The following is a 27497-nucleotide window of genomic DNA, read 5'->3' on the forward strand; positions in this document are numbered from 1 at the left end:
ATACTTCCCAATTCATAAGAGGTGTATGTTCTTCTAGAAAGTACAAAACAGCTTTTAATCCTTACTAACCAAACAACATACCATTCCTTTTTGGCATGACGAGAACCAATAGCTACAGATCAACACTTCCCTGGATTATTGCTAAACAGTAAGATGTTTGTTATTATGAAGGTTCTAGTTCTTATTAGGATCCCATTATTTTTCTCTTACAGAGATTCAGAAATTTCTCAGTTCACACAAACATATCTGCCTTCAATCCTCCAATTACTTTTCTTTTCTAACTTTGCACCACAAAGGCTTAAAAGCTTGAGTTTATTATAAGACTTTTAAAAGGCAGCTAGTAGTAGATGTAAAGAAACAATACCATACTTTTCTTAACTTTCTATTCTGCCATCATACAACAGGTAACATCAAAGTTAGTATAACCTTTCTGAATTTTATACAGATTTGAAACTATGTTCCTTTATAGTCACTTTGACATCCTGAATCTAGCCTGTTCATCCAGAAAAGAATATTGCCCTATTTATGATGGCAAACTCATATAATGAAAATGTGTATTATACATCATAGTATATGTTTTATACCATATTTAGAAGATGTTTTATGCAAAATTATATACTTATTTTATATCTCAAAATACATATAAACTTTCACATCTTAGATAAGCCTATTAAATTTGTTAAACTTTTACCTCAAATTTGTTTTACAGAAGAGCCAGTCTCTCTATTTTTATTTGGACAAAGCTTATTAGCCTTTATTTTTCTAAATAAGGTGCAAAATTAACTCCACATACCTAATTCAAGTGACCAAGAAAAATATCATTTATAATACAAAACATGCGATTCAAAGCACTATCAATGACACTTACTTTTTGCATTTTTCACAACTGTACATATTGTCACCTGGAAATAGAACAGATCTGGTCATTCCTCTCAAAATGAAAGTAAGTTACTGTATTTTTTTTTGGTTCTGCAATTCTTTGACTTTGCCGTATGCCGATTTTGCAGCACAGTAACACAAAGCTCACATTTTTTAGTCTCTGCTCAAGAATCAATTCGTGATGTTTACCTTGCCTAAAATACCCTCTCCTCTCTCTCTTTTCAACCTTGAAGGCCTATCTCAAAAAAATATCCTTTCCTGACTTTACTGACTGCCTGTTATATATTCCAGCAAGGTGCTGAACCCACAAAAACAGTGGAAAATCTTAAATATTATGGAGGAATTCAGAGTACTCCTGATATACAACATTTATATGGGTTGAATTCCCTTCTTTGAATCCCTCACCATATTGTCTTATACTACGGGAATTTGTATCAATCATTTCAGGATATGATTTATGTTATTTATATTTATATTGCCATGGTAGATACTGGCAACTATGATGATGATATATATGGGCAAGTACTGTTTAAGCCACCTTAAAACTTAGCTTTTATAAACACATTTTATATTTAGTCCCACTAGTATTTTAGATCACTCAAAACAATTTAGCCATAGTTGAAGACTATTTCATATTTCTTACCTTTTAGTTCATCTCTGGCAAAGAAGGCAGCAAGACAATCTTGCAAGGTTACTACTGGACCCCAAAACCAGCTAGGAACACATGAGACAACAAACCTGAAACATTATTGATAGAAGAAAAAAAAAAAAAGGAAGTGTTCTGCCAGTACAGCAGAAACAGCAGCTATAACATTCAATTAGTAGGAGGAAAATGCATACATACCTCTTCACATATTCCATGAAAAAAGCTATCCACCCTTGTGGAGCATATGCTTCGCCACATGATCCTGCTTTGACTATAGAAGTTGGGTGACTGGATGAATGCAGCTTAGCAAGGTCTTCCTTGCCAGGAATTGGCAAGGACAGATCTTGAAAGGTCTCGAGGGTTACAGACACCTAAAATTGTTTCGTGTTTAAAATGGGATGAAAATAATCCAACACATTTGTGAGAACAAATCTTAGACTGCAAAGCAATTTATAAGCAAAAAAACCCCAAAATATCAGTAACAGTAATAGCAATGGCAAAAACACTTGCTCTGTACCAGGTGCTGTTCTAAATTTAATCTTCACATAAATCTTACGAAGTTACTACTAACATTCCCATTAATCAAGGACACTGTGGCATAGAAAAGTACATCCAGCCACTGTGGCTTGAGCTCCAAACTTGTAAGAACTATTACTGCATTTGTTTTTGGAAATGACATCTCATGATGGTTTTTAAAAAGATGTAAAACTTGGCATGTAATTTTTAAAAAGCTGAAAATAATTCAAGATAATCCAATTTAAATATTTGGTACCCAGGGGCACCTGGGTGGCTCAGTCAGCTGAGCGTCCGACTTTGGCTCAGGTCATGATGTCACATTTGTGAGTTCAAGCGCCACGTCAGGCTCTGTGCTGACAGCTCAGAGCCTGGAGCCTGTTTCAGATTCTTCCCCCCTCTCTCTTCCTCCCCTGCTCATGCTCTTTCTCTCTCAAAAATAAATAAACACTGGAGCGCCTGGGTGGCGCAGTCGGTTAAGCGTCCGACTTCAGCCAGGTCACGATCTCGCGGTCCGTGAGTTCGAGCCCCGTGTCAGGCTCTGGGCTGATGGCTCAGAGCCTGGAGCCTGTTTCTGATTCTGTGTCTCCCTCTCTCTCTGCCCCTCCCCCGTTCATGCTCTGTCTTTCTCTGTCCCAAAAATAAATAAACGTTGAAAAAAAAAATTTTTAAGTAAATAAACATTAAAAAATAAAAATAAAAAATATTTGGTACCCAAACAGCCTACATTAAAATGATGCTATTGAAAGCTCTTAGATTTGACTTAAGATCCTACCACAATAGCTGAAAACTTACTTTTGAGGGTTTTTTTAATAAGTCATTTTATATTCCTTAACTCATTACTGCACTGAAACAAAACCACTCTTAAGAAAAGCTCAAAGAAACTCATAGATTTAGGGAAGATTAAAGAACTCATGATTTTAACTTATGCTCTTATGCATGAATCTGACACTACCTGTATTATCTGAGCCGTAATCTTAACAAAAGAAAATATTTATAAGCCATACCACCAAATGTAGAAGATACACTCACAGCCTTGTGCCTGTGAACAGCAACAGTTTCCCAGCATATGAATTTTATCAACCTTGGGAGGATATGCATGTGTTACCATTTATTGTTGCTGAGGAACATATCACCTTTCCATGTGACCAGAGATGAACAACGGAGTTAATTCTTGCTGCTAATGCATGCCTGTCCAATGACAGGTCAAGACCCATCCTTTCAAACTGATGTTGCTACTACTTCCAAAAAATAAATTCTACTCCTAGAATCAATTTATGCTGATGTAAACATAAGAAATACATGTATAACCATAAGTAGCAAGGAGAAAAAATTAAACTTTTCATCCCATTTGTCAGGTTTTTTTTTTTTTAAGACCATTTGACAGAAATTCCCTGCATATTATAATTCCCTCATACTCACCCTGTCACAAGTCAGACACTGCACTGAACTAATAATTGTTCCGTCAAATATGTCTGAAATAACACTTCGGTATTTCTTATGCTGTTTTTTCCTCTTTGGAGATGATGCAGATTGAGCTAGGATTGAAAAACAAGTGAAGAACATTCTTTTAAAAGGTAGTTCCTTTACCATTTTCTCTGGAATCCTTAACAGTAAAATTTACTATCCTAAAGTAACTTGTCAAAGTACCATTCAAGAGAATTACTTTAAAAAAAAAATCCCAAGGGCGCCTGGGTGGCTCAGTAAGTTAAGCATCTGCCTCTAGATTTCGGCTTAGGTCATGATCTCACAGTTCAGGAGTTCAAGCCCCACTTCAGGTTCTGCACTAACAGTGTAGAGCCTGCTTGGGACTTTGTCTCTCCCTCTTTCTCTCTGCCCCTTCCCCACTCGTGATCTCTCAAAATAAATATATAAACTTTTTAAAAAATCCCAAAAGAAACCAAGATGAAACAGAAGAGAGGTTCAGTCTCTCCAGGTTGACTTCAATCAGAATAGTTTTGCCTTTCCTTGTTTTTGCATCCAATAAGGTATTATTTGAAAAAGGGATTTAATAACTAAGTTTTGAGAGTTTTTTTTTTTAATATATATACATTCTGAACAGATCCTTTGTGAGCTTCCTGATTTACAAGTATTTTCTCCCAATCTTATCTTTTCAATCTCTTAATAGTGTCTTTTGGGGGCGCCTGGGTGGCGCAGTCAGTTGGGCGTCCGACTTCAGCCAGGTCATGATCTCGCGGTCCGTGAGTTCGAGCCCCGCGTCGGGCTCTGGGCTGATGGCTCAGAGCCTGGAGCCTGTTTCTGATTCTGTGTCTCCCTCTCTCTGCCCCTCCCCCGTTCATGCTCTGTCTCTCTCTGTCCCAAAAAAATAAATAAACGTTAAAAAAAAAAAAAAAAATTAAAAAAAAAATAGTGTGTTTTGCCAAGAAAATTTTTAATTGTTTCTGTTATGGATTTTTTTAAAACTTTGTCTTCTTTGCACTTTTTTTTTTAAATGTTTACTTATTTTTGAGAGAGAGAGAGAGAGCATGCACAAGTAGGGAAGGGCAGAGAGAGGGAGATCCAGAATCCGAAGCAGGCTCCAGGTTCTGAGCTGTCAACCGAGAGCCCATATGGGGCTCAAACCCATGAACATTGAGATCATGACCTGAGCCGAAGTCAGACATTTAACTGACTGAGCCACCCAGGCGTCCCTTCTTTTATGGATATTGCTTTTGATGTCTTAAAAAAACTATCTGTCCAACAAAAGGTCATGAAGACTTTCTCCTTCCTATGTTTTTTCCTAAGAGTTTTAGAGTTTTACATTTTGTAATACTGGAATTCTCATACAGAGCCTAGTGGGAATGCAAAATAATACAGCTAAACTGGAAAACAATTTCATATAACATTAAGTATGAAACTAACATAAGACCCAATAACCTCATTTCTGGGTGTTTACTCTAGACAAATGAAAACTTATATTCACACAGAAACCTGTATACGAATGTTTATTGCAGCATTATCCACAACTGCCAAAAACTGCAAATAATTCAAATGTTCTTCAAAGTGAAAATGAATGAACAGCAGTCTAATCACACAATGAAATAACTACTCAGTAATAAAAATAACTATTTAGACATGCAATGTGACTATATCTCAAATGCATTACAATAAGTGAAATAAGCCTGTTTCAAAAAACTATGTACTGTATGATTCTATTTATCTGACATTCTGGGAAAGGCAAAACAATAGCAATAGAGAACAGATCAAAGGCCTAGGGTTTAGGGAGGGGTAGGGGGATGATCTAATTACAAAGGGTAGTTATGAGGGAATTCCTTGGGGGTGTTGGAATTGTTCTATATTCTGTTTGTGTGGTGGTAACAAGAATCTATGCATGTGTTAAAATCCAGAACTCTACACCAAAAGAGTGAATTCTACTGTATGTAAATTTATGCCACACACACACAAAAATTTCAAATCATGGTTATATAAAATTATGCTGTCGATTTTAAAGTACTAAATATTTCATAATTAACACTTTAAATTATCAAAACGAAGGAACCTGAATAACTGAAACTTCTACCTTTTTTGTGTGTGGGTGCCAATCCTGGCCACAAATTGCCTGATTTAGGAGGGCTTGCTGATAAACGTGGATTAACACCTTCATTTGATGGGAGGATCTGTGATGTAGACAGGTCATTCAAATGGACATCAGTAATATATTCTGTAATATTTAAAATTTGTATTATTACCTTAAATAGTAAAATTATCCCACTTATCAAATAATATTAATTAATTTAAAGGTTTCTTCATTTGAGATTTTAAACACAATTCCCATTAATAAATGTAAAGTGAAATATTTGATAGACAAAGTTCTTGCTAAGCAAAACAACAGTGATTTTCCACCTAGGAATCCAGATAATGTTTGTAACACATTACTGTGCTAGCAATTTAGGAAGTGAGCAGTGGTAACATAAAGCCAAAGAGAATTGTATTTGTTCTAATTTAGTATTTTTTAGTATTTATGATAGTTTTTAAAAAGCTTTGAAACTGTAGGAGAAAAAGATTATCTTCTCAAACTAACATAATAATCAAAATCTAAGAAGAAACTTAGGCAGAATCATAAATTATTTTATTCTTACTGTGATAAAAGGAAATACATCCCTTTATCAGAAAAGAACCTTTTTTAGAATGAAATTATGAATCAAGAAAATAAAAACTTCATGACCACTATCTTGACAGTTGTGCTGTTGGAGTCCTAGTATATATACAATACAGATTTCAGGGCAAGGGATTGTGCTCAATAAGTATCTGAAGAAAAAAGAACTGTTCATAAGGACCCTGAAACTGAATGACTTCAGAGATTTTTCCAGATAATGCAAAGTAAGTCACCTTTATTATTTTCACATAAGCATTTCTCACGATTCCAACCATGACTAAATGAAGACTGCGTAATATTAGAGGGAGAAAGAGTAGGAGACTCACTCACCCTCTCTGAAGGGAATAAAGTTAGTATTATCAAGGTCAGGGAATAAAGTTAGTATTATCAAGGTCAGGGATTGGCAAATGTTTCCTGTAAAAAACTTGATAATAAGTCTTTCAGGTTTTGCACCCTATATACAGTCTTTGTCACATTTTTTAATCAGGTCTTTGTAAAATGTAAAAGATCAGATCCCTGATCTAGCTCATCAATTAGTCACCATGTATAAGAAAAAGCCTGCTATGGAGCAATAAAGAACCACTACGTCCCTTAATCAGGCTTTTGACAAGGGCGGGCTGAACAGCAGTCTATGGAAGCCTAGGCTGTCTTTCAATATTTACTGACCAAACAACTTCCAAAAGCATCTAAACTTCTAAAATAAGGCCACTGTAACTAAGGAGCCTAAAATGCTTTCCTGACTTTCCTGACTAGAACACCAATATGCACCACACACAGGTGAACCACCACTATTCCTGTGTTAAAGGAAATATCCTTTTTTCCTCAAGAAGAAATTTTGGGCTCATTCAATACCTAAATAAATTGTTTACTAGTTTTATTCTTTTCAAATTACAAAAGATAAACTTTTTTATGTTACTTGTCTGCCACTTATTTTAAGATCAAAGAACTTAAACTTCTGATGGTTTTTAATGTGCTTTGGAAAATTAAGTATCACACTAGGCCAAGATAAATTAACTTTTGAAGAAATAAAGGTAAAATGCAAAGCAATCTAACCTAATTATCTTTCATCTGGCCACTTGCTCTTTTCAAAAAAAAAAAAAACACTAGTATTCTGGTAATAATCTATCATAACAGGATTCATTATAGTTAAACTGCTATATCAAAATATATGCCAAATATTTCATAGCTGATAGTATTCCAATGACAGTAGTCTAAATCTAAAAGTGTGTAAGATTACAGAATTGTAATTTGAGTTATTTTGCTTTTTCCCCAGGATCTTAACAGAATCCACATAAAATGACATTAACTTAATATTCTACATGCAAATATTGCTAAACTTTACTACTTAGCCCAAAAGTAACAACTATTTTATTCCTGCTTTCTTCAAACTTGATCATATCCTGCACATAAAATATTAAGCTAATCAGTCTATTTCATTTTTTATGCTAAATACAGACTGGGAACATTAACATGTAAACTAGAAATATGTCTGATTTCACTCACAGGCCATGCTAATTTTCTCTCCAAAAATCAGAAAACAGTGAAATTACAAATATAATACAAATAAATACAAATATGCTCTCTCGTACACATTGTCTACAAATGAAACACTATCATTTTCCAATTATTAAATTGTCACCTGAAGCTCTGCTGTGTATTTGCACTTTGACAGTTTCCTGGTTGTTCAAGTCGACTGTTTCAGACACAGAGTCTCTGTCTTTATCTAACTCTCCTTCAGAATTTACTTTATTAATCTTATTGCACATCTTCTCTTTTTGCCAATCTTTTGACATTTCTGAATTGTTCTCATCATCCTGAATTAACATTGTTGTTTCATTATTATCTTCAGAAAAGCCTTTAGAGCCATTTTCATTTTCTGCTTTATCACTGCTGCTACAAGATTCACAGGACTGAAAATCTACATCTGACTGGCTCTTGTCCTCTTCCATGGTCTCCTCAGTCGTTATAGTTTGAGGATCCTCCTCAACCTCCATGACCTGTTCTTTTAATTCTTCATGAAGCAAATCCATTAAACACCGAAGGAATTCTTGAGCATCCTAATATATAAGCAACACATATTACCACTTCATTAAAAATATGTGTATGTAGAAACTTAAGAAAAAATATACAAAATGTGCTTATCAACTGATTTCTAAAGGTGTTGTGTTATACTGAGGAAACACCAGTTAGTAGAACATAAGGCCCTGAAGAAGGAATAGGAAGCACTGAGTTCTAAAAAATTATTTAAATAAAACAAAAGTAATTTAAAAACTGAAGATGATCTGGAGGTCAGCTTTTAGTACTGCTGCTATTTTTTAAAAATGAAAAGGCATTTAAAAAAAACAACTGGATTTGCGTCATATGACAATTAGAATTCAGAGATGTCCTAAATTCAAATATTTTATCAGTTTGGCTTAAAATTAAAGCTTTCCAATCTTGTACTACATCTCAAAGAAAAATCCTTGATCAACCTGGAATGCTTTTTGAAAATTTGTGGGTACAGAGATGTGCAAAATGGGTGAAGGAAAGTGAGAAGCACAGGTTTCCAGTTACATACTGAGTAAGTCACAGGGATGAAAGGTACAGCAAGGGAATATTACTAGTGGTATCCTAATAGTGTCATATGGTGATAAATAATAGCTACATAGTAGCTATACTTGTGGCAAGCATAGCATGATGTATAAAATTGTGGAATCCCTATGCTGTACATCTGAAACAAATGTAACATTATGTGTCAACTATACTTCAATTTAAAAAAAGAAAAGAAAGAAAGAAAATACAAATGTATAAATTTATAGACCAACTCACATCTAAGAAATCAGTCTCTGGTGTCTGTGCACCAGAAAAAATTAACAGGGAACAGGTATTATTTTGAAAAAGAAAAATATGTGAGGGTTAGGTGTTAATATCAAAGGAACACATAAAGTTACAATAATTGAAACTGCCATTGGTACCACTTCAATAAAACACAGATCGGGGCGCCTGGGTGGCGCAGTCGGTTAAACGTCCGACTTCAGCCAGGTCACGATCTCGCGGTCCCCAAGTTCGAGCCCCGCGTCAGGCTCTGGGCTGATGGCTCGGAGCCTGGAGCCTGTTTCCGATTCTGTGTCTCCCTCTCTCTCTGCCCCTCCCCCGTTCATGCTCTGTCTCTCTCTGTCCCAAAAATAAATAAAAACGTTGAAAAAAAAAATTAAAAAAAATAAAACACAGATCAATGCAATGAATCAGAAAGCCCAGAAACAAACCCTATAAAATATTAATGTAAGCATAAAAACTAAAAAAGAAGAAATTTCTAAAATCAGAAAAGAAAATTCTTCCAAATCTGTAGTCTGGTACAATTAGTTAGCTATTTGTGAAAAAAAAAAAAATGAAATTTGCACTGTAACACAAAATAAATGACAGATGCAGAGAAGAATTAAATATTTTAAAAATTAAAGCATAAAATATAGGTGAAAATTTATCTCTATATGTGTAACTTTTTGAAGCTAAAAGCATTAGAATAGAGACGTATTTATCCACTCCAAAATTTAACAATTTCTAGAAAAACACAAAATTATGAGAAAGGTGGAAAAACATAAGCAAAAAAATGACAATAGGCTATTATTGTCAGTAAATAAACACACAAGAAAGGATGACCCAAGACAATGGACAAATAAATTATAAAGGAAGAAATACAAAAGGCTCCATAAAAGCATAATGCATAATGGCATTTTTCAAACTTATTAAACATTAAGATTGTGAATGAAAAAGAATGAAGACTTACCTGCTGAGAATACCCCCGAAATGTTGGATTTACTGTCTTAATTCCTTGAAACAGAGTAGTAGGAACAACGGATCCTGGCCTGAGGAAGATAACATTTTTAATGAGAAATCTGTGATGAATGAAATCTAAAATTTTTACTTTTTATTTTAGTAAATAACAATCAAGAATTCAAGCTGTAGGGGCACTTGGGTGGTTCAATCAGTTGAGCATCCGATTTCGGCTCAGGTCATGATCTCGCAGTTTGTGGGTTTGAGTCCGCGTCAGGCTCTGTGCTGACAGCTCAGAGCCTGGAGCCTGCTTCAGATTCTGTTTCCCTCTCTCTCTGCCCCTCTCTTCCTTGTGCTCTGTCTCTCTCTCTCTCAAAATAAATATTTTTTAAAAAGTTAAAAAAAAATAATTCAAGTTGTTAATGTGTTTCACAAAGTCATTAAAAATTGCGCAGTGTTATGTTTCATAGGCTCACCAGAATAGCTTTATATTAAGATATACTTGGGGCGCCTGGGTGGCGCAGTCGGTTAAGCGTCCGACTTCAGCCAGGTCACGATCTCGCGGTCCGGGAGTTCGAGCCCCGCGTCAGGCTCTGGGCCGATGGCTCAGAGCCTGGAGCCTGTTTCCGATTCTGTGTCTCCCTCTCTCTCTGCCCCTCCCCCGTTCATGCTCTGTCTCTCTCTGTCCCAAAAATAAATAAACGTTGAAAAAAAAATTAAAAAAAAAAAAAAAAAAGATATACTTAAGACAATTAAGATATATTTTATAGCTCTCGACCCTAATGAAATGATCATGCTCTATTTTTCAAAAACAATTACAATTACTTAAAACAAAATTCTAATTATTTTAAATTCCTGGGATAATTATGATAAATATACCTAGTACATTATCTAAATTTTTGAATTCTGGTTTTTTTACTTGAGTGTAATTGACATAAATAAGATTTTAATTTCTTTTTAAGTAGACTTCACGCCCAATGCAGAGCAAAATGCAGAGCTTGAACTCACCACCCTGAGATCAAGACGTGAGCTGAGATCAAGAGTCAGACACTTAGGGGTGCCTGGGTGGCTCAGTTGGTTGAGTGTCCAACTTTGGCTCAGGTCATGATCTCACAGCTCGTGAGTTTGAGCCCCGCGTCGGGCTCTGTGCTGACAGCTCAGAGCCTGGAGCCTGCTTCGGATTCTGTGTCTTCGTCTCTCTCCGCCCCTAACGCACTCACATTCTGTCTCTGTCTCTCTCAAAGATAAATAAACATTAAAAAAATTTTGTTTTAAAAAGTCAGACACTTGGGGCGCCTGGGTGGCGCAGTCGGTTAAGCGCCCGACTTCAGCCAGGTCACGATCTCGCGGTCCGTGAGTTCGAGCCCCGCGTCAGGCTCTGGGCTGATGGCTCAGAGCCTGGAGCCTGTTTCCGATTCTGTGTCTCCCTCTCTCTCTGACCCTCCCCCGTTCATGCTCTGTCTCTCTCTGTCCCAAAAATAAATAAACGTTGAAAAATAAATAAATAAATAAAAATAAAAAGTCAGACACTTAACCAACTGAGCCACCCAGGTGCCCCAGATATTTAACCACTTTTAGAATTCTGTACTGACACTTTTGAAGTCTGATAAACTTTCAGGAATTTTAAGTTTAAAATACATATTCAGGGCAAAGAAGTTAAAAAACAGCAGTTAAGGGTTAATTCTAGCTATAGAGTCTATAGCAGCACTGGATAACACTCAATAGGGATAAATGACAATGGAGGATTCTGGCTCTTTAATGTTCATAGCCCCAAAGAACTCATTAAAATCATACTCTTTTTTTTACATGAAAATAAACTTAAAATGGATTAAAGACCTAAATGTTAGACCTGAAACCATGAAATGCCTGAAAGAAAATACAGGCAATAATCTCTTAGACATCGCCCTTAGCAACATATTTAGGGATATTTCTCCTCAGGCAAAGGAAACCAAAGAAAAATAAACTATTGGGACTAAAGTAAAAAGCTTACACACAGCAAAGAAATCATCAACAACAACAGAAAAAGCAGCCTCATAAATGGGGGAAGATATTTGCAAATGATCTATCAGATAAGGGTTAAAATCCAAAATATATAAAGACGTTATACAATTCAACACCAAAAAAAAAAAAAAAAAAAAAAAAAAACAATCTAAAAGATGGGCAGAGGACTAATCAGAATGGCTAGTATCAAAAAGACAAGAAATAACAAGTGTTGGCAAAGATGTGGAGAAGAGGGAACCCAAGTGCACTATTGGTGGGAGAGTAAACTGGTACAGCCACTCTGGAAAACAGCATAAAGACTCCTCAAAAAATTAAAAACAGAAATAACATATGACTCAGCAGTCCCACTACTGGGTATTTACCCAAAGAAAATAAAAACACTAATCCAAAAAGATATAGGCACCCCTATGTTTACTGCAGCATTATTTACCATAGCCAAGATACGGAAGCAACCTAAGTGTCCATCCACAGATGAATGGATCAAGATGGTATATATACAATGGAATATTTGCCCAGCCATAAAAAAGAATAAGATCTTGCCATCTGTGACAACATGAACGGTCCTAGAGTTTATTATGCTAAGTGAAATAAGTCAGAGAAAGACAAATACCGAATGATTTCACTTATATGTAGAATCTAAGAAACAAATGGACAAAACAAGCAAAAAAAAAAAAAAAAAAAAAAAAAAAAAGGCTCTTAAACACAGAGAACAAACTTGTGGTTGCCAGAGGTTAGGTGTGTGAAGAGGATGAGCGAAATAGATAAAGGAGATTAAGAGGTACAAACTTCAAGTTATAAAATACATAAGTCACAAAGTGAAAAGTCAAGCATAGAGAATATAGTCAATAATATTCTAATAACATTGTATGGTGACAATGGTGACTACACTTATCATAGTGAGCATTAAGTAATGTATAGAATTGCCCAGTCAATATGTCACATACTTGAAGGGCACCTGGGTGGCTAGGTTGGCTGAGTGTCTGACTCTTGGTTTCGGCTCAGGTCATGATCTCACTGTTTGGGGGTTCAAGCCCCACGCTGGGCTCCACGCTCATAGTGCAGAGCCTACTTGGGATATTCTCTATCTCTCCCTGTCTGCCCCTGGCCACCCCGCCCCCCCCCCCCCCACACACACACACACATGCTCTCTCTCACTCTCAAAATGAATAAATGAAAGTTTAAATTTTTTTTAATGTTTATTTATTTTTTTGAGAGAGAGAGCATGAGCGGAAGAGGGGCAGAGAGACAGGGAGACACAGATTCCAAAGCAGGCTCCAGGCTCTGAGCTGTCAGCTCAGAACCTGACGGGCTCGAACTCACAAACTGTGAGATGTGAGACCATGACCTGAGCCAAAGTTGGACACTTAACAGACTGAGTCACCCAGGTACCTGTAAATAAATGAACGTTTAAAAAAAATGTTATATACTTGAAACTAAGATAACAATGTGTATCAATTACCCTTCAATTTAAAAAAAAAAAAAAAAAAGAGAGAGAGAAAAGCCATTTTCTTTTCCTAGCATGTTAAAATCAAAGTACTAACAAATTTTTGTTTGACTTAAGAGATGCTTAGTACGGGGTAAAATATCTCAAAGAAAACTGAGGCACTTAGGAATAGGGGAATGTTAAAACTTTAAATACTACTGAAATTTTTACATTACAAATCAAGATCTCAAAAGTCTTGTGAGGTTTTAAAAAAAAAAGCTTTGGTGATTGTTTTCTTTACAGATAAGGTTGAGCAGTTAGGACTAATGGTAAACACAATTTTCCGAATAATTCTAAAACAAAATTAGTAAAATATTACATTGAACAATTATTCTTCTAATGCTACACTTTACAGGAAATAAACATAAGCAGAAAAATGAACATTCACCTAAGTATTTATGGTCTGATTTTAGCATTGTGAGAATGTCTACTCCTGCATTAAAATTCAAGTGTCAGTAATAGCAGCTTTAGCATTTCAACTTACCTGCAGTCCAGATACTTCATTTGGATGTTCAGTTTGAAACAGAACATACTGTAAAATGAACTTGTCTCAAATTTACTTTTTTTCAGCTCTACATATGTGCACCTATATCCTTTTAATATTTGGTATTCATTTAAATTTTTTTTTTCAACGTTTATTTTATTTTTGGGACAGAGAGAGACAGAGCATGAACGGGGGAGGGGCAGAGAGAGAGGGAGACACAGAATCGGAAACAGGCTCCAGGCTCTGAGCCATCAGCCCAGAGCCTGACGCGGGGCTCGAACTCGGGGACCGCGAGATCGTGACCTGGCTGAAGTCGGACGCTTAACCGACTGCGCCACCCAGGCGCCCCGGTATTCATTTAAAAACGTAATAAAGAGGAGCACCTGGGTGGCGCAGTCGGTTAAGCGTCTGGCTCTTGATTTCAGCTCAGGTCATGGTCTCACGATTAAGTGGATTCAAGCCCCACATCAGGCTCCAACCTGACAGCACGGAGTCTGCTTGGGATTCTCTCTCTCTCTTGCTCTGCCCCTCCCCATGTGCTTTCTCTCCCTCAAAACAAATAAACTTAAAAAAATAATAATAATAAAGAGAATAAATACATTAAGTACATACCTGCTTTTATGCCACAGTTCGGTCATCAGTTTCAGATAACTTTTACAAATGGCTGGTTTCTTATCTGTTCGAGCTAGTCCTCCACAATCAAGAAAAAACTGTGTCAAAGGTGGGCTAATTCAAAAAAAAGAAAAATGTTAAAGTGGAATCAAAGCTTAATAATGACTGACTTCCAGTCATTCAATAAATTGGTAGCACATACAGCCCCATATCTATCATTTCTTTGCTCCCTTTTACAGCTTCACATTCACTTCTTCATATTCGTGTTCAACCCATTCAAATCAAATTTGACCCCACTGTATCAGACTCCACAATGCTGCCAGATGCAGTCAACATCTTTCACTCCCTCTTAGTAGCATTTATTACAAGTGACCTACCCCTCATTCTTGAGCAACCATTCTCTTGAACAATGATGAATTTTTCCATTTTTCTTTATCTCTGGCAACTCTTTCCCTTCTTTACTGTTCTTTTGACTCTTACCAGATATACAAATATCAAAGCCCCTCAGGACTGGATCCTAGGACTTTACCTCTCTTCCCTATATACTCTTTTCCTGGGGTGTCCTTAAATTTTCATGTTCATGCCAATGACAGTCAAACTTATGAAAGTCAAATATCTCATCTAAATTCCAGACTTATATCAAATATCCAAACTGATGGCTGTGCTGAGCATCTTAAATTTAACATGATCAAAATTTAACCTTCAAGTGAATCTATTCTTCCTCCAGGCTTCTACATCTCAGTAAGTGATACTACTATCCATCTGGTGGCTCAGTTAGCAATTTGAAAGGCAATACTGTTGGGGTGCCTGAGTGGCTCAGTCACTTAAGCATCCAGCTGTAGATTTCAGTTCAGGTCATGTTCTCACAGTTCGTGAGATCAAGCTCCATGTTGGGCTCTGTGCATGACAGGCTCTGTTTGGGATTCTCTCTCTCTGCCCCTCCCCCACTCACACACATACTATCTCAGTCTCAAAATAAACATTAAAAAAAAAAAAGGCAATATTATCTTCTATGAGCATGATTAGCTGGAGGGAACCTCAATGAATCTATTCAGTTACAGGAAAAAGACTGGGCAAAGGACCAAGCCCTGCCCTGCAATAAACTGGCTATCCTATTCTGTGTCTCCCTCTCTCTCTGCCCCTCCCCCCACTCATGCTCTGTCTCTGTCTCATAAATAAACAAAAAAAAAAAAAAAAAAAAAAACTGGCTATCCTAAAAAGATATTCCATGCAAGTGAAAAATGAAAGAAGATATAGGTAACTATATTTATATTACACAAAGCAGATTTATTTTTTTTTATTTTTTTTAACTTTTTTTTTTTTAATTTATTTTTGAGACAGAGAAAGACAGAGCATGAACGGGGATGGGGCAGAGAGAGAGGGAGACACAGAATCTGAAGCAGGCTCCAGGCTCCGAGCCACCAGCCCAGAGCCCGACGCGGGGCTCAAACTCACAGACGAGATCGTGACCTGAGCCGAAGTCGGATGCTTAACCGACTGAGCCACCCAGGCGCCCCCACAAAGCAGACTTTAACTCAAAGCTCTAACAAGATATAAAGAAGGCCATTATATAATGATAAAGGAATTGAGTCATCAAAAGGATAACATCTATAAATATGCACCCAACATAGGGGAGCTAAATAAACAAAGCAAGTATTAATAGATATGAAGGGAGAAATAAACAGCAATACAGTAACAGTAGGGGACTTCAATACTCATCTCCAACAATGGATAAATCTTCCAGCCAGAAAATCAATAAACACTGGACTTAAACTACATGTTGGACTAGATGGACTCAACAGACGTCTACAGAGCATTCCATGCTGCCCCTACCTATTCTGTAAAAGTATGATTAAGAAACAAAATCTAGGGGCACCTGAGTGGCTCAGTTGGATGTCTAACTTTGGCTCAGGTCATGATCTCGTGGTTCGTGGATTCAAGCCCCGCATTGGGCTCTATGCTAACAGCTCAGAGCCTGGAGCCTGCTTGGGATTCTGTGTGTCCCTCTCTCCCTGCCCCTCCCCCATTTGCGTGCTGTCTCTCTCAAAAATAAACATTAAAAAAAACCTGAATACTTTTTATTAAAGACTTTTCACCTATAGAAAAGTACAAAATATTTTCATAGCACCTCTGTAAGTGATTTGAGGAAGGGGCACCTGGGTGGATCTGTCGGTTGAGCATCTGACTTCAGCTCAGGTCATGATCTCCTGGCTCGTGGGTTCAAGCCCCATGTCAGGCCCTGTACTGACAGCTCAGAGCCTGGAGCCTGTTTTCCATTATGTGTCTCCCTCTCTCTCTGCCCCTCCCCCACTCATGCGGTTTCTCTCTCTCTCTCTCTCTCTGTCTCAAAAACAAACATTAAAAAAAAAGTGATCTGAGGAATTAGTTCAAGCTTCTCATTTTCTAGATGTTAAAACAAATAACTTGCTCAAAGGCACACAACTAACTAGGGTTTACACCAGAACCAGCAGTCTCAGGAAATACAGGCCTGAATAATCCCACTGGGACAATGGATTAGTACCAACCCAGTTTCTTGCCTACTCTACCTTCAGGATTACTTAACAAGAAAGAAAAAAGAAACTTTTCAGGACATTTACATAGTTAATCCACAGAATCTTTTAAATGGGGTCATTTCAGAAAGTGAGAGGGAAGGAGAGGAATTCATTGAGGGAAGAAGGACAGCCAAGGATTTATGGGATCCTATTGGCTAGGGAAATTGAATAGAATTGTTAACTCTTTCTCATATTACTATTAGTGTACTTCTTTCTTTCCTCCTCTGACTCATCTTTCTTTCTTTCTTTTCTTTTCTTTTTTTTTTTTTTTTAGCAAATTACGAGCAGCATGATTTTCTCCCATCCACATACTAACCAGATCCGACCTGCTTAGCTTCCATGATCAGGTGAGATCAGGCACGTTCAGAGTGGTATGGCTATAGGTTACCAACAGCATGGTTTTCTGCTCAAAGAGTGACTTCATTTTTTTTTTTTCATTTAGAAACAGTTTTATTGAAGTATAACTGCCATATAAGAACTGTGATAAAGAGTGACTTTAAAAAGCTATACAAAATTAATTTCTATACTTACCAATTAGAAAGAGCCTGCAAAGCTGCATTCATATAACAAGTATTTCCAATATTTTTCAAACCTGTAAGACCTATTAAGAACAATCATAAATTATGTCATCACTCAATAATGCAGTGACTTAATTTTCTAAGTGTTTACTGAATATGTAACTATGTATGATACTTATTACAGTTCTCAAACTATGTTAAGAACACACAAAATAGGAGCACCTAGCTGGCTCAATCTGTGGAGCATGCAACCCTTGATCATGGGGTTGTGAGTTCAAGCACCACATTGGGTACAGAGATAACTCAAAATATTTAAAAACTAAGGGAAAAAAACCCGCAAAATACATTATGGAAATACAAAATATCAACTTGAGCAACTCAGAGGTCAGGATTCTACTAAAGTGTTAATTTTCAGATAATTATTTAAATAAACATTTAAAAGTTAAAATTCCCTTGCATCAATTATAAAACACAAAATTTGTACTAAATTGTATATGGATAGTTTATACTAAGGGCTTTGGTAAAGTGATGCCAGAGAAACCAAGCATCTCTCAAAAGTTGTCAGTCTGCTTTCCCTGCAAATACAATTGTACTAGGCCAAATTTTAGATTTTATTTATTTATTTATTTATTTATTTAGGCCATCAACATCTATAGAGTCTCTTTCACTTCTCGAGTTTGAAATTTTCACATTACAATTTCCTAAAGAAATGTGTAGTACCATAGAAAAGAGTGTTATATAGGAGATTTTACCTCTTGCCTTAAGTTCATCTTCTTCTTCCACTTCTATGTCCAAATCATCAAATACAGCAACCAGAGGAGTTTTTAATGTTGTACTACTTGGTATTTTAAAATCCTTGACAACAGGAAAGACAGCAAATTTACATTTACATCTTGAAAGTAATGAGGATCTACACTAGGAAAGAGCATGTCACTCTATCTTTATTAAAAATGCACTTGAATAACAAAGCCACTTACGACTTTTCTGAATTGAAAAGTTAACAATTGGGGCGCCTGAGTGGCTCGGTCAGTTAAGCATCTGACTTCGGCTCAGGTCATGATCTCACAGTTTATGAATTCAAGCCCCGCATCGGGCTCTGTGCTGACAGCTCGGAGCCTGGAGCCTGCTTAGATTCTGTGTCTCCCTCTCTCTCTGACCCTCCCCCCATTCATGTTCTGTCTCTGTCTCAAAAATAAATAAAAATTTAAAAAAAAAAATTTTTTTTTTTAAAAGAAAAGTTAATAGTTATCAGTTCAGTGAATTCCAATCCAATTCAGTGTTATCAAGCTAAAAAAAAATCTAGGCACACATTCCTACACCATCTTTTCAGATTTTTCTAACTTTTTACAGGAAGAAAATACTAAAGTTTTTCTATCATTAACACACCAACTTATCTGTAGACTTCTACAATCTCTCCTGATACTTGTTACCATACTTATTTTGCATTATTTTATACATATGAAATAGTTCAGTTATTTTAAATAGTAATAAAATATTCCAGAATTAATTTCCAAATATTGTCTTAACTCAAATGTTGCAACTGGTGACGGGTTCGTCAAATGCTAGCTCACACTTAAAAAAAAAAAAAAAGACACAGAAGAAAAACTTTGATCTAATATTTTAAAAATCAGGAGAGCTCATAGAAATATCAGATTCTGCAAGTTCTCTTTTAATAGAAGACTGAACTACACTGAACCCATTTAGCAACTATCACTTAAAGGAGGAAACTGAACAGCAGCATGCACTTAGCATATGCTCTGACTCTCCAACTTATTCAGGCCTTATTCCACCTCTACAATGCATGCATATGCACTTTTCTACCTACCCACTTTATACATTTATTTTACTTTCCTGGTATCTGTAGATACTGAACATTTGAGCTGGCCCCATATTCTCACTTAATTGTATTTAAGTATAGAGGTTTTTAAAAAATCATTTAAGGGGCGCCTGGGTGATTCAGTCGGTTAAGCGTCTGACTTCGGCTCAGGTCATGATCTCATGGTCTGTGAGTTCAAGCCCCGCGTCGGGCTCTGTGCTGACAGCTCAGAGCCTGGAGCCCGTTTCAGATTCTGTGTCTCCCTCTCTCTCTGCCCCTCCCCTGTTCATGCTCTGTCTCTCTCTCAGTCTCAAAAATAAATAAACGTTAAAAAAAAAAAAATTTAAAAAAAAATCATTTAAAATTTTACCTCCTAGAAAAAATTTTTCCTCCTAGAAAAAATTTTTATTTAAGAAATCTTACTAATGACATTTGGTCTCCAATATTATTATTTTATAATTAATGTTCCAACAGCATAGAAATTTTATGTTAAAAAATTGTACAAATAACTTTTTTCTTCTGAGTAATTTTATTCAACAATGGGATCAGGAAGTTGCATGAAATTAAATTCATGCCTTTTATGTGTTATAAATATAACTCACAGAGAATTATCTACAAGTTATCAGAAAAATATCAGTATATTTATTCAATCAGATTCAACATTCATTAAGACATTCAACGTTCATTCAACATTCTGCAAAATCTGGCAGAAATGGCAACAGATAACTGTTTTCTTTAGTCAGTGATGGTTACTTTGTCAATGTGTTTTTATTTGTATTTCCTTTTTGTGAACTATCTGCACTTATTCTTTCAACCACCTGAGTATTACCCTTATAAACTGTTATCAATTCCTTATGTGATTAAACTTTTAGTTACCACATTTTTGTTAATAATGCAAGTGTGTTCCAGAAAACTTACTTTCAAATTATCAAGGCATTAAAAACAAGACAAAAGGGGCGCCTGGGTGGCGCAGTCGGTTAAGCGTCCGACTTCAGCCAGGTCACGATCTCGCGGTCCGTGAGTTCGAGCCCCGCGTCAGGCTCTGGGCTGATGGCTCAGAGCCTGGAGCCTGTTTCCGATTCTGTCTCCCTCTCTCTCTCTGCCCCTCCCCCGTTCATGCTCTGTCTCTCTCTGTCCCAAAAATAAATAAACGTTGAAAAAAAAAAAAAAAAAAAAAACAAGACAAAAAACACATTTCTGAATGATAATATCAGTGGCAGAAATAGTAATGGTAGTTTGGTGATTTATCCACTACAGCCATTCAACTTTGAAATACAAAAAAATATAGCTTGTCTAAAATCTACTCATTTTAGTTATATAATGTGTAAGACAAGCAAATTTATTTACACAAATGTCTACTATCAGAATGTGACACAAAGATATAATAGAAAAATGTTAAAAGTTGGTATCAAGGAAGACAAGTATAGAAATACAATGTGATTTTTTTGATACATGAGGGGGAAAAAAACCTCACTAATGTGTTAATTAAACCATACAGAGCAAATGATGAGTACAGTAAGTTAGAAGCCAACTCTTCTAATATTTTCATTTCCTTTTCCCTATTTTTATAGAACTAGAAAATACTCAAAATTAAGTGATTAATCTTTGCGAGCCTACACATATTTTGAAACCAAAGATCAATGCTAAGCTTTAATATATCCTATTTGGTTTTCGATAAATTAGTAAAATGTTCTTAGTAATATTAATGGAGGTAGAAAGGGGAGAGAAATGAGGAAAAGGGAGCTGAATTTGTATTTGTAATTTCCTATCAAAAAAGGCCTGCCCCCTCTCCTAGAATCAGATTGCTAGAAAAATATACACTTTTTAAAGACAGTTTGTTAGGGTGCCTGACTGGCTCAGTTGGTTAAGCAGCTGACTCTTGATTTCAGCTCAGGTCATGATCTCAGTTTGGAAGTTTGAGTCCCACATCGGGGTCTATGCTGATAGAGTGGAACCTGCTTGGTATTCTGTCTCCCTCTCTGCACCCCGCCCCCCCCCCCCACCACTGTGCTCTCTACATGTCTCTCAAAACAAACTTTAAAAAAAGAAGTTTGTTTTTAAGTTTTAAAAACACAAAACATGCTTTTCCATCTTCAGACAGGTGAGCTTCAATCTTACTATAACATATCATTCTATAAAAGAGCAAAGGCTAGCCTCAGTATTGCAATCAAGAAAAAAGGCACATTACAGAAATATTTAAAGTACAAGTGAGGTAGAGTTGTTATACATTTCAACTACGTGACAAATTCTAAAATCATACCTGAAAATATACGATATTTTAATTAAATAAAGTTTGATTATTACCTGGACACTATTTTCTTGGGTTTGGTGAAGTGGTCTTACATGAGGCAAAGAAGGCTGAGTTCCTAATTTCCTATCCAAAAATACTTCTTTGCTGCAAGCATAACACCATACTCGAAGAGTAGTAAGGTTCACAGTAAGATAATGCTTTGTCTCCTATACAATTTCATAGGGGAGGAAGAAGAGGAACCAAAATTAGGTATAGTAGAAAACATTTCAAAAGATCATATAAGGGGATGCCTAACTGGCTCAGTTGGAAGAAGAGTATGTGGCTCTTGATCTTGGGGTCATAAGTTCAACCCCCCACACTGGGTGTAGAGATTACTAAAACAAAAACAAAAACAAACCAAAAAAAAAACCACTTTAAAAAAATCATATAAGATAAACTGCTGGCCTTTAATGAATAACAATATATTCCAAAGAGAAGAGTTAAAACTTGAACACCAAAAACATATTCTTTAGATAAACTATTAAAGTATAGTGAATAGTAACAATATATAAACCTATTCTAGAAATTATACTATTGTCATTTTTCACCACTGTTCAGCATAAAAATAAACATAAGACTAAGACTCTGCTTTGGAGTTAGCAAATAAGTATAATACAAGAAAATAATTGACCAAAGCATAGTAACTATTCTAAAAGATCATAGTAACTATTCAAAAGAATGAGTCAAATGATGTAAGTCAAAGCAAAAAACATCTCAAGCAATATGAATATATGATCTTGGATACATAAAATTCTGGCCTTTCTCAATCAGAGTTCATGGAGAGAATTTATGCCTACAGAAAATTATCTTAGTAACTATTTTCTCAATTCTCACAGGAATGGTACACAGCACTACCATTCTAGATGCACAAAACAGAAGTAAATTATGTACAATGATGCCTGAGGGCTTTGGAATATTCAGGCTTAATTAATTGTCTTGAGGAACCCTGACTGAGAACAATTAATGCTACAGAGACATCAATGTGAAAAAGACAGTTCATGCTCAAGAAACATATAGTTTAAAAAAAAAAAAAAGAAAGAAAAGAAGCATACAGTTTAGAATAGAAGTTCTACTACTCTACCATACCATACCATACCAGAATTACACACAAGCACCAAACAACCAGGGTGAAGTAGAAAGAGAACTCCAATTAAGATGTGCAGAAGGTAAGATGTGCAGAAGGTGAGTTGAGACTTAAAAGTTACCCAGGCCCTATCATAGGCATAGGCATCCACTCTTGACTTCAATTTTCATATTCTCCTAAAATCCCAACTATCATCTTCATAAACCAGGAGGCAAATTTCTTAAATCATTACTCTCTTAATTACAATCTCAATCTAATATTAATCTTAGCAATTCCCCTCCCCACCTTTTAGAAAGTATAAGCAAAGGTTTAACTCCTCTTATATAAAAAAGGGGAAAATTTTGAATTACAACTTGAATTAATAATGTTGTATTTGCTTGCTTTCCCTTTCCTTCAGGCTCGCTTTAAAAAATATCTTGCAAAGGGGTGCCTGGGTGGCTCAGTCAGTTAAGCGTCTGACTTCAGCTCAGGTCATGATCTCGCAGTCCATGAGCTGTGCTGACAGCTCAAAGCCTGGAGCCTACTTTGGATTCTGCATCTCCCCTCTCTCTCTGCCCCTCCCCCACTCACGCTCTGTCTCTCTCAAAAATAAACATTAAAAAAAATTTTTTTTAAATATCTTGCATAAAAATTTTCTATACACCAGGTGATATATGGAATTGCTAAATCACTATATTGTAACTAATATAATACTATATGTTAACTAACTGGAATTAAAATAAAAACTTAAGGAATGCCTGGGTGGCTCAGTCAGTTAAGTGTCTGACTCCTGATTTTGGCTCAGGTCACGATCTCACGGTTGTGAGATCGAGCCCCTGACCCCTGTGCATTGGGCTCAGTGCTGGGTGTGGAGCCTGCTTGGGATTGTCTTTCCCTTTCCCTCTGCCTCTCCCCTGCTGAAGCACTTTCTCCCTCATTCCCTCCCTCCGTTCTTCTCTCTCTCTCTCAAATAGACAGATAAATAAATAAATAAATAAATAAATAAATAAATAAATAAATGACAACTTACAAAGCAAGTAAATAAACACCAAAAAAATTTTCCATATACATACCTGAGAATGTATAGTGCTGTGATCTACTTGTGATTCACCACAACCAACATATGAACATCTATTCTGTAATTATACAGAAAGAAAAATAAGTCATTTTATAACATGTGTAAATATATAATAGCATCACATTTACATTTACAATTAAGTTTTGATCATAGGTTTTAACTTAATGACTAAATGACTTTCCATATTCATTTATTTTAACCAAATGGCATTAGGAACAGAAGAATAAAATGAGAATATTTCTAAATTACAAGCTATGTCACCTCTAATATAAGACAAGCATAAAATATTTTAGTGATTAGATGCAGAAAAGATGATTCAAAGGGGCACATGCACCCCAATGTTTATAGCAGTGTTATCGACAATACCAAATTACAGAAAAGAGCCCAAATGTCCATCAACTGAAAAATGGATAAAGAAAATATGGTACACACACACACACACACACACACACACACACACACACACTGGAGTATTACTCAGCAATCAAAATGAAATCTTGCCATTTGCAAAAACATGGATGGAACCAAAACATACTATGCTAAGAGAAGTAGGTCAAAGAAAGACAGATATCATATGATTTCACTGATAGGTGGAATTTAAGAAACAAAACAGCTGAATATAGGGGAAGAGAAGGAAAAATAAAATAAAAACAGAGAGGGAAACAAACCATAAAAGATTCTTAAACACAGAGAACAAACTGAGGGTTGCTGGAAGGGTGTTGGATGGGGGGACAGGCTAAATGGGTGATGGCCATTAAGGAGGGCACTTGTTGGGATGAGCACTGGGTGTTATATGTAAGTGATGAATCACTAAATTCTACTCTTATAAACTATTATTACACTATATGTTAACTAACTTGGATTAAAATTTTAAAATTTTAAAAAATTTGGATAAAATTAAAAAAATAAGTCTCATGTAAATATATATATACACATATATATACACATATATATGTGTGTGTATATATATATATATATATATATATATATATTTTTAGTGATTTACTAAAACTCTGCAAAAGCACTGGAATTTAAAACCCAAAGTTTATAGGGGCGCCTGGGTGGCTCAGTCGGTTAAGCGGCCAACTTCAGCTCAGGTCATGATCTCGCGGTCCGTGAGTTCAAGCCCCGCGTTGGGCTCTGTGCTGACAGCTCAGAGCCTGGAGCCTGTTTCCGATTCTGTGTCTCCCTCTCTCTGACCCTCCCCCGTTCATGCTCTGTCTCTCTCTGTCTCAAAAATAAATAAACGTTAAAAAAAATTTTTTTTTAAATAAAAATAAAAAAAAATAAAACCCAAAGTTTATAAAGTTTAATTTGTTATCACTAATCATCTTTTTTTAAAGCATGCTCATTTATGAAATCTGTTAAGTGTCAAAAAACTCTTATAGTTATCCTTATTCAGGTATAAATTTTTATAATACCAAAGTTTTGAAACATATACATACCTCCAAACATGCCCAAAGATTTGGTCCTCTGACTTTACAATCCTGACAAGTACCCTATAAAACAAAAATCAAATAGCATTATCATTATGTTGACACAGCCAAACACATACAATTGACTAATAATATTACATAAGAAATTAGAGGGGCGCCTGGGTGGCTCAGTTGGTTGAGCGTCCAACTTCAGCTCAAGTCATAATCTTGCAGTTCACGAGTTCGAGTCCAGATAGGGCTCTTTGTGCTGACAGCTTAGAGCCTAGAGCCTGCTTCGGATTCTGTGTCTCCCCTTTCTCTACACCACCCCCACCCCGCTTCTGCTCACGCTCTCTCTCTCTCTCAAAAGTAAATAAATATTAAAAAAATAATAAATTGGAGCCCATGAACACAGAGTATTACAGTAATTTATTTAAAAAAAACACACATTTGAGAGAGCAATGAATGATTTTTCTAAGCAAGGAAAAAACCCTATATCTTACATGAGATTTTTGCATTAAGTCTTCTTTCGTTATTTCACCAACTGAATCCAAATGTGGACAATGATTTTGAAAAGGTGACATTTTGTTAGTAACTTTTTCCTGTCTCCCAAGTATTTCCAAATGAGGTAACACCTATGGGGAAAACAACCAAAAAATGTTAATTAAAAAATGCTAAATATTAAAAATCATTAAAATAAAGGCTAAAATAATAAGCATGCATGTTTACAAGTCTACCCTAGTATATTTTTCAAATATACCTAGATTACTTTCATAATTTAACATGTACACTGGAAATTTCTCCACAAAATTAACATTATATTGAAACTGATAACTATGTATCAATGTAAGTTTGTTTCTCCATTACTTTTGCTTCTTTTCCCCCTTTCTCCCATTTCATATTTTAGAATATAAATAAAAGGGAAAAAGTTGAAGTTATTCAATTAAGTACTTGTATCTTTTTTTTTCTTTTTTAAGATTAATCCTTAGACTGGAATAGGAATTAAAAGAACCATCAAATATAAACATTCATTTTCACACTAGCTGCAGCCACTAGTGATGATATAAATGAAATTGTCTGGTATCTTAGCAATATACCAAGATGGTCACATACTAAAGTTTCTCAAGTTGGCACCACATTGATACTTTGGACCAAATACTTCTCTACTGTGGGGGTTTGCCCTGTGCATTGTAAGGTGTTTAGCAACATTCTTGCTTCAACCCATTAGATGCCAGAACACTCTCACCACTGCTTTTACAAGTACAGTATAAAATTATGCCCTCCAGGTCACCTGGGTGGCTCAGTCAGTTAAGCGTCTGACTTCAGCTCAGGTCATGATCTCACAGTTTGTGAGTTCAAGCCCCGTGTTAGACTCTGTGCCGACAGCTGGGAGCCTGGAGTCTGCTTCAGATTCTGTCTCCCTCTCTCTCTGCCCCTCCCCCACTCATGCTCTGTCTCTTAAAAAATATATAAAATAAAATTGAAAAAAAATAAAATAAAATAATGTCCTCAAAGGGACAACATTATCTCAGGTTGAAAACAACATCTTCACAAAATCCTTTCAGCAACCCTGATGTAGAGTACCATTATTATCTTAATTGAATATAAGACTAAGAGAGGTAAATCTGACTTCACATTGTTAGCATTTGGCAGAACAAGGATTTGAATCCACCTATGCATCTCACAGGTAAGAGCAAGACTCTGAGGTCAAACAGAACTGAGGATACCTCTAAGAGTAGACTGGCATAATGAACTCAAGGGGCTACTTTAAGGATGAAATGAGGTAGCACATGTCAAGTGTGTACATACACACACATAGTACTACACATATCCATATAATTTTACTAGGCACTCTGCAGCATCCCTTTATGTACTTCTTTTTAGATGACCAGTAAGGTCTCATACCTCTCTCTCCCATGAGACCACCAGTTTAAGACTGAGGTAGTTTCCCACATCAATTACAACTTTCCTAATTATCTTCAGGAGTTTCCTCAAATTCCATTAAAATAAACAGAAGGCAAAATGTTTTGTAACCCCAATATACTTAACTTCTTCCAAGACATCACAATATTATAAATGTAATTTATGAGAATGATAGGAATACTATAATGTCACTAAATTTTATCTCCCCTGCAGATCTTATGAATCATAGAGCTAACTGATTTACAGCATTCAACGCATAGAAATTTCACAACTGGTTCAAGTAAAGTGAGTGATTTCCAAGTAAAATCTCAAGTTTAAGTCAGTACTTCCAGATATTTCTTGGATGTACATTTTTTTTGTGTGTACATTCTTAACCAT

General features: G+C 35.9%; 1 protein-coding gene across 4 annotated transcripts in view; it reads right to left on the reverse strand.

The window, feature by feature from the left end:
• USP33 (ubiquitin specific peptidase 33) overlaps positions 1 to 27497 on the reverse strand; it is a 64259-nt gene that overhangs the window by 20673 nt on the left and 16089 nt on the right. For 2 of the 4 annotated variants that reach the window (XM_086717335.1, XM_086717336.1), the window contains 14 exons: positions 25700 to 25831; positions 25227 to 25280; positions 23777 to 23839; positions 21655 to 21807; positions 18287 to 18389; positions 17548 to 17617; positions 14465 to 14578; positions 9898 to 9976; positions 7774 to 8191; positions 5559 to 5699; positions 3461 to 3576; positions 1724 to 1896; positions 1523 to 1617; positions 869 to 902 (listed from right to left, as the gene is read on the reverse strand). In XM_086717335.1, the coding sequence (XP_086573461.1) occupies positions 869 to 902; positions 1523 to 1617; positions 1724 to 1896; positions 3461 to 3576; positions 5559 to 5699; positions 7774 to 8191; positions 9898 to 9976; positions 14465 to 14578; positions 17548 to 17617; positions 18287 to 18389; positions 21655 to 21807; positions 23777 to 23839; positions 25227 to 25280; positions 25700 to 25780 (1694 nt within the window). In that variant the 5' untranslated portion in view covers positions 25781 to 25831. The remainder of the gene's footprint in view (positions 1 to 868; positions 903 to 1522; positions 1618 to 1723; positions 1897 to 3460; positions 3577 to 5558; positions 5700 to 7773; positions 8192 to 9897; positions 9977 to 14464; positions 14579 to 17547; positions 17618 to 18286; positions 18390 to 21654; positions 21808 to 23776; positions 23840 to 25226; positions 25281 to 25699; positions 25832 to 27497) is intronic. The other 2 variants (XM_086717337.1, XM_086717338.1) reach the window with 2 other exon arrangements.

This window comes from Puma concolor, chromosome C1, assembly GCF_028749965.1.
Source record: "Puma concolor isolate L17-30 chromosome C1, mPumCon1.1.hap2, whole genome shotgun sequence".
In the NCBI taxonomy this organism is placed as follows: domain Eukaryota; kingdom Metazoa; phylum Chordata; class Mammalia; order Carnivora; family Felidae; genus Puma; species Puma concolor.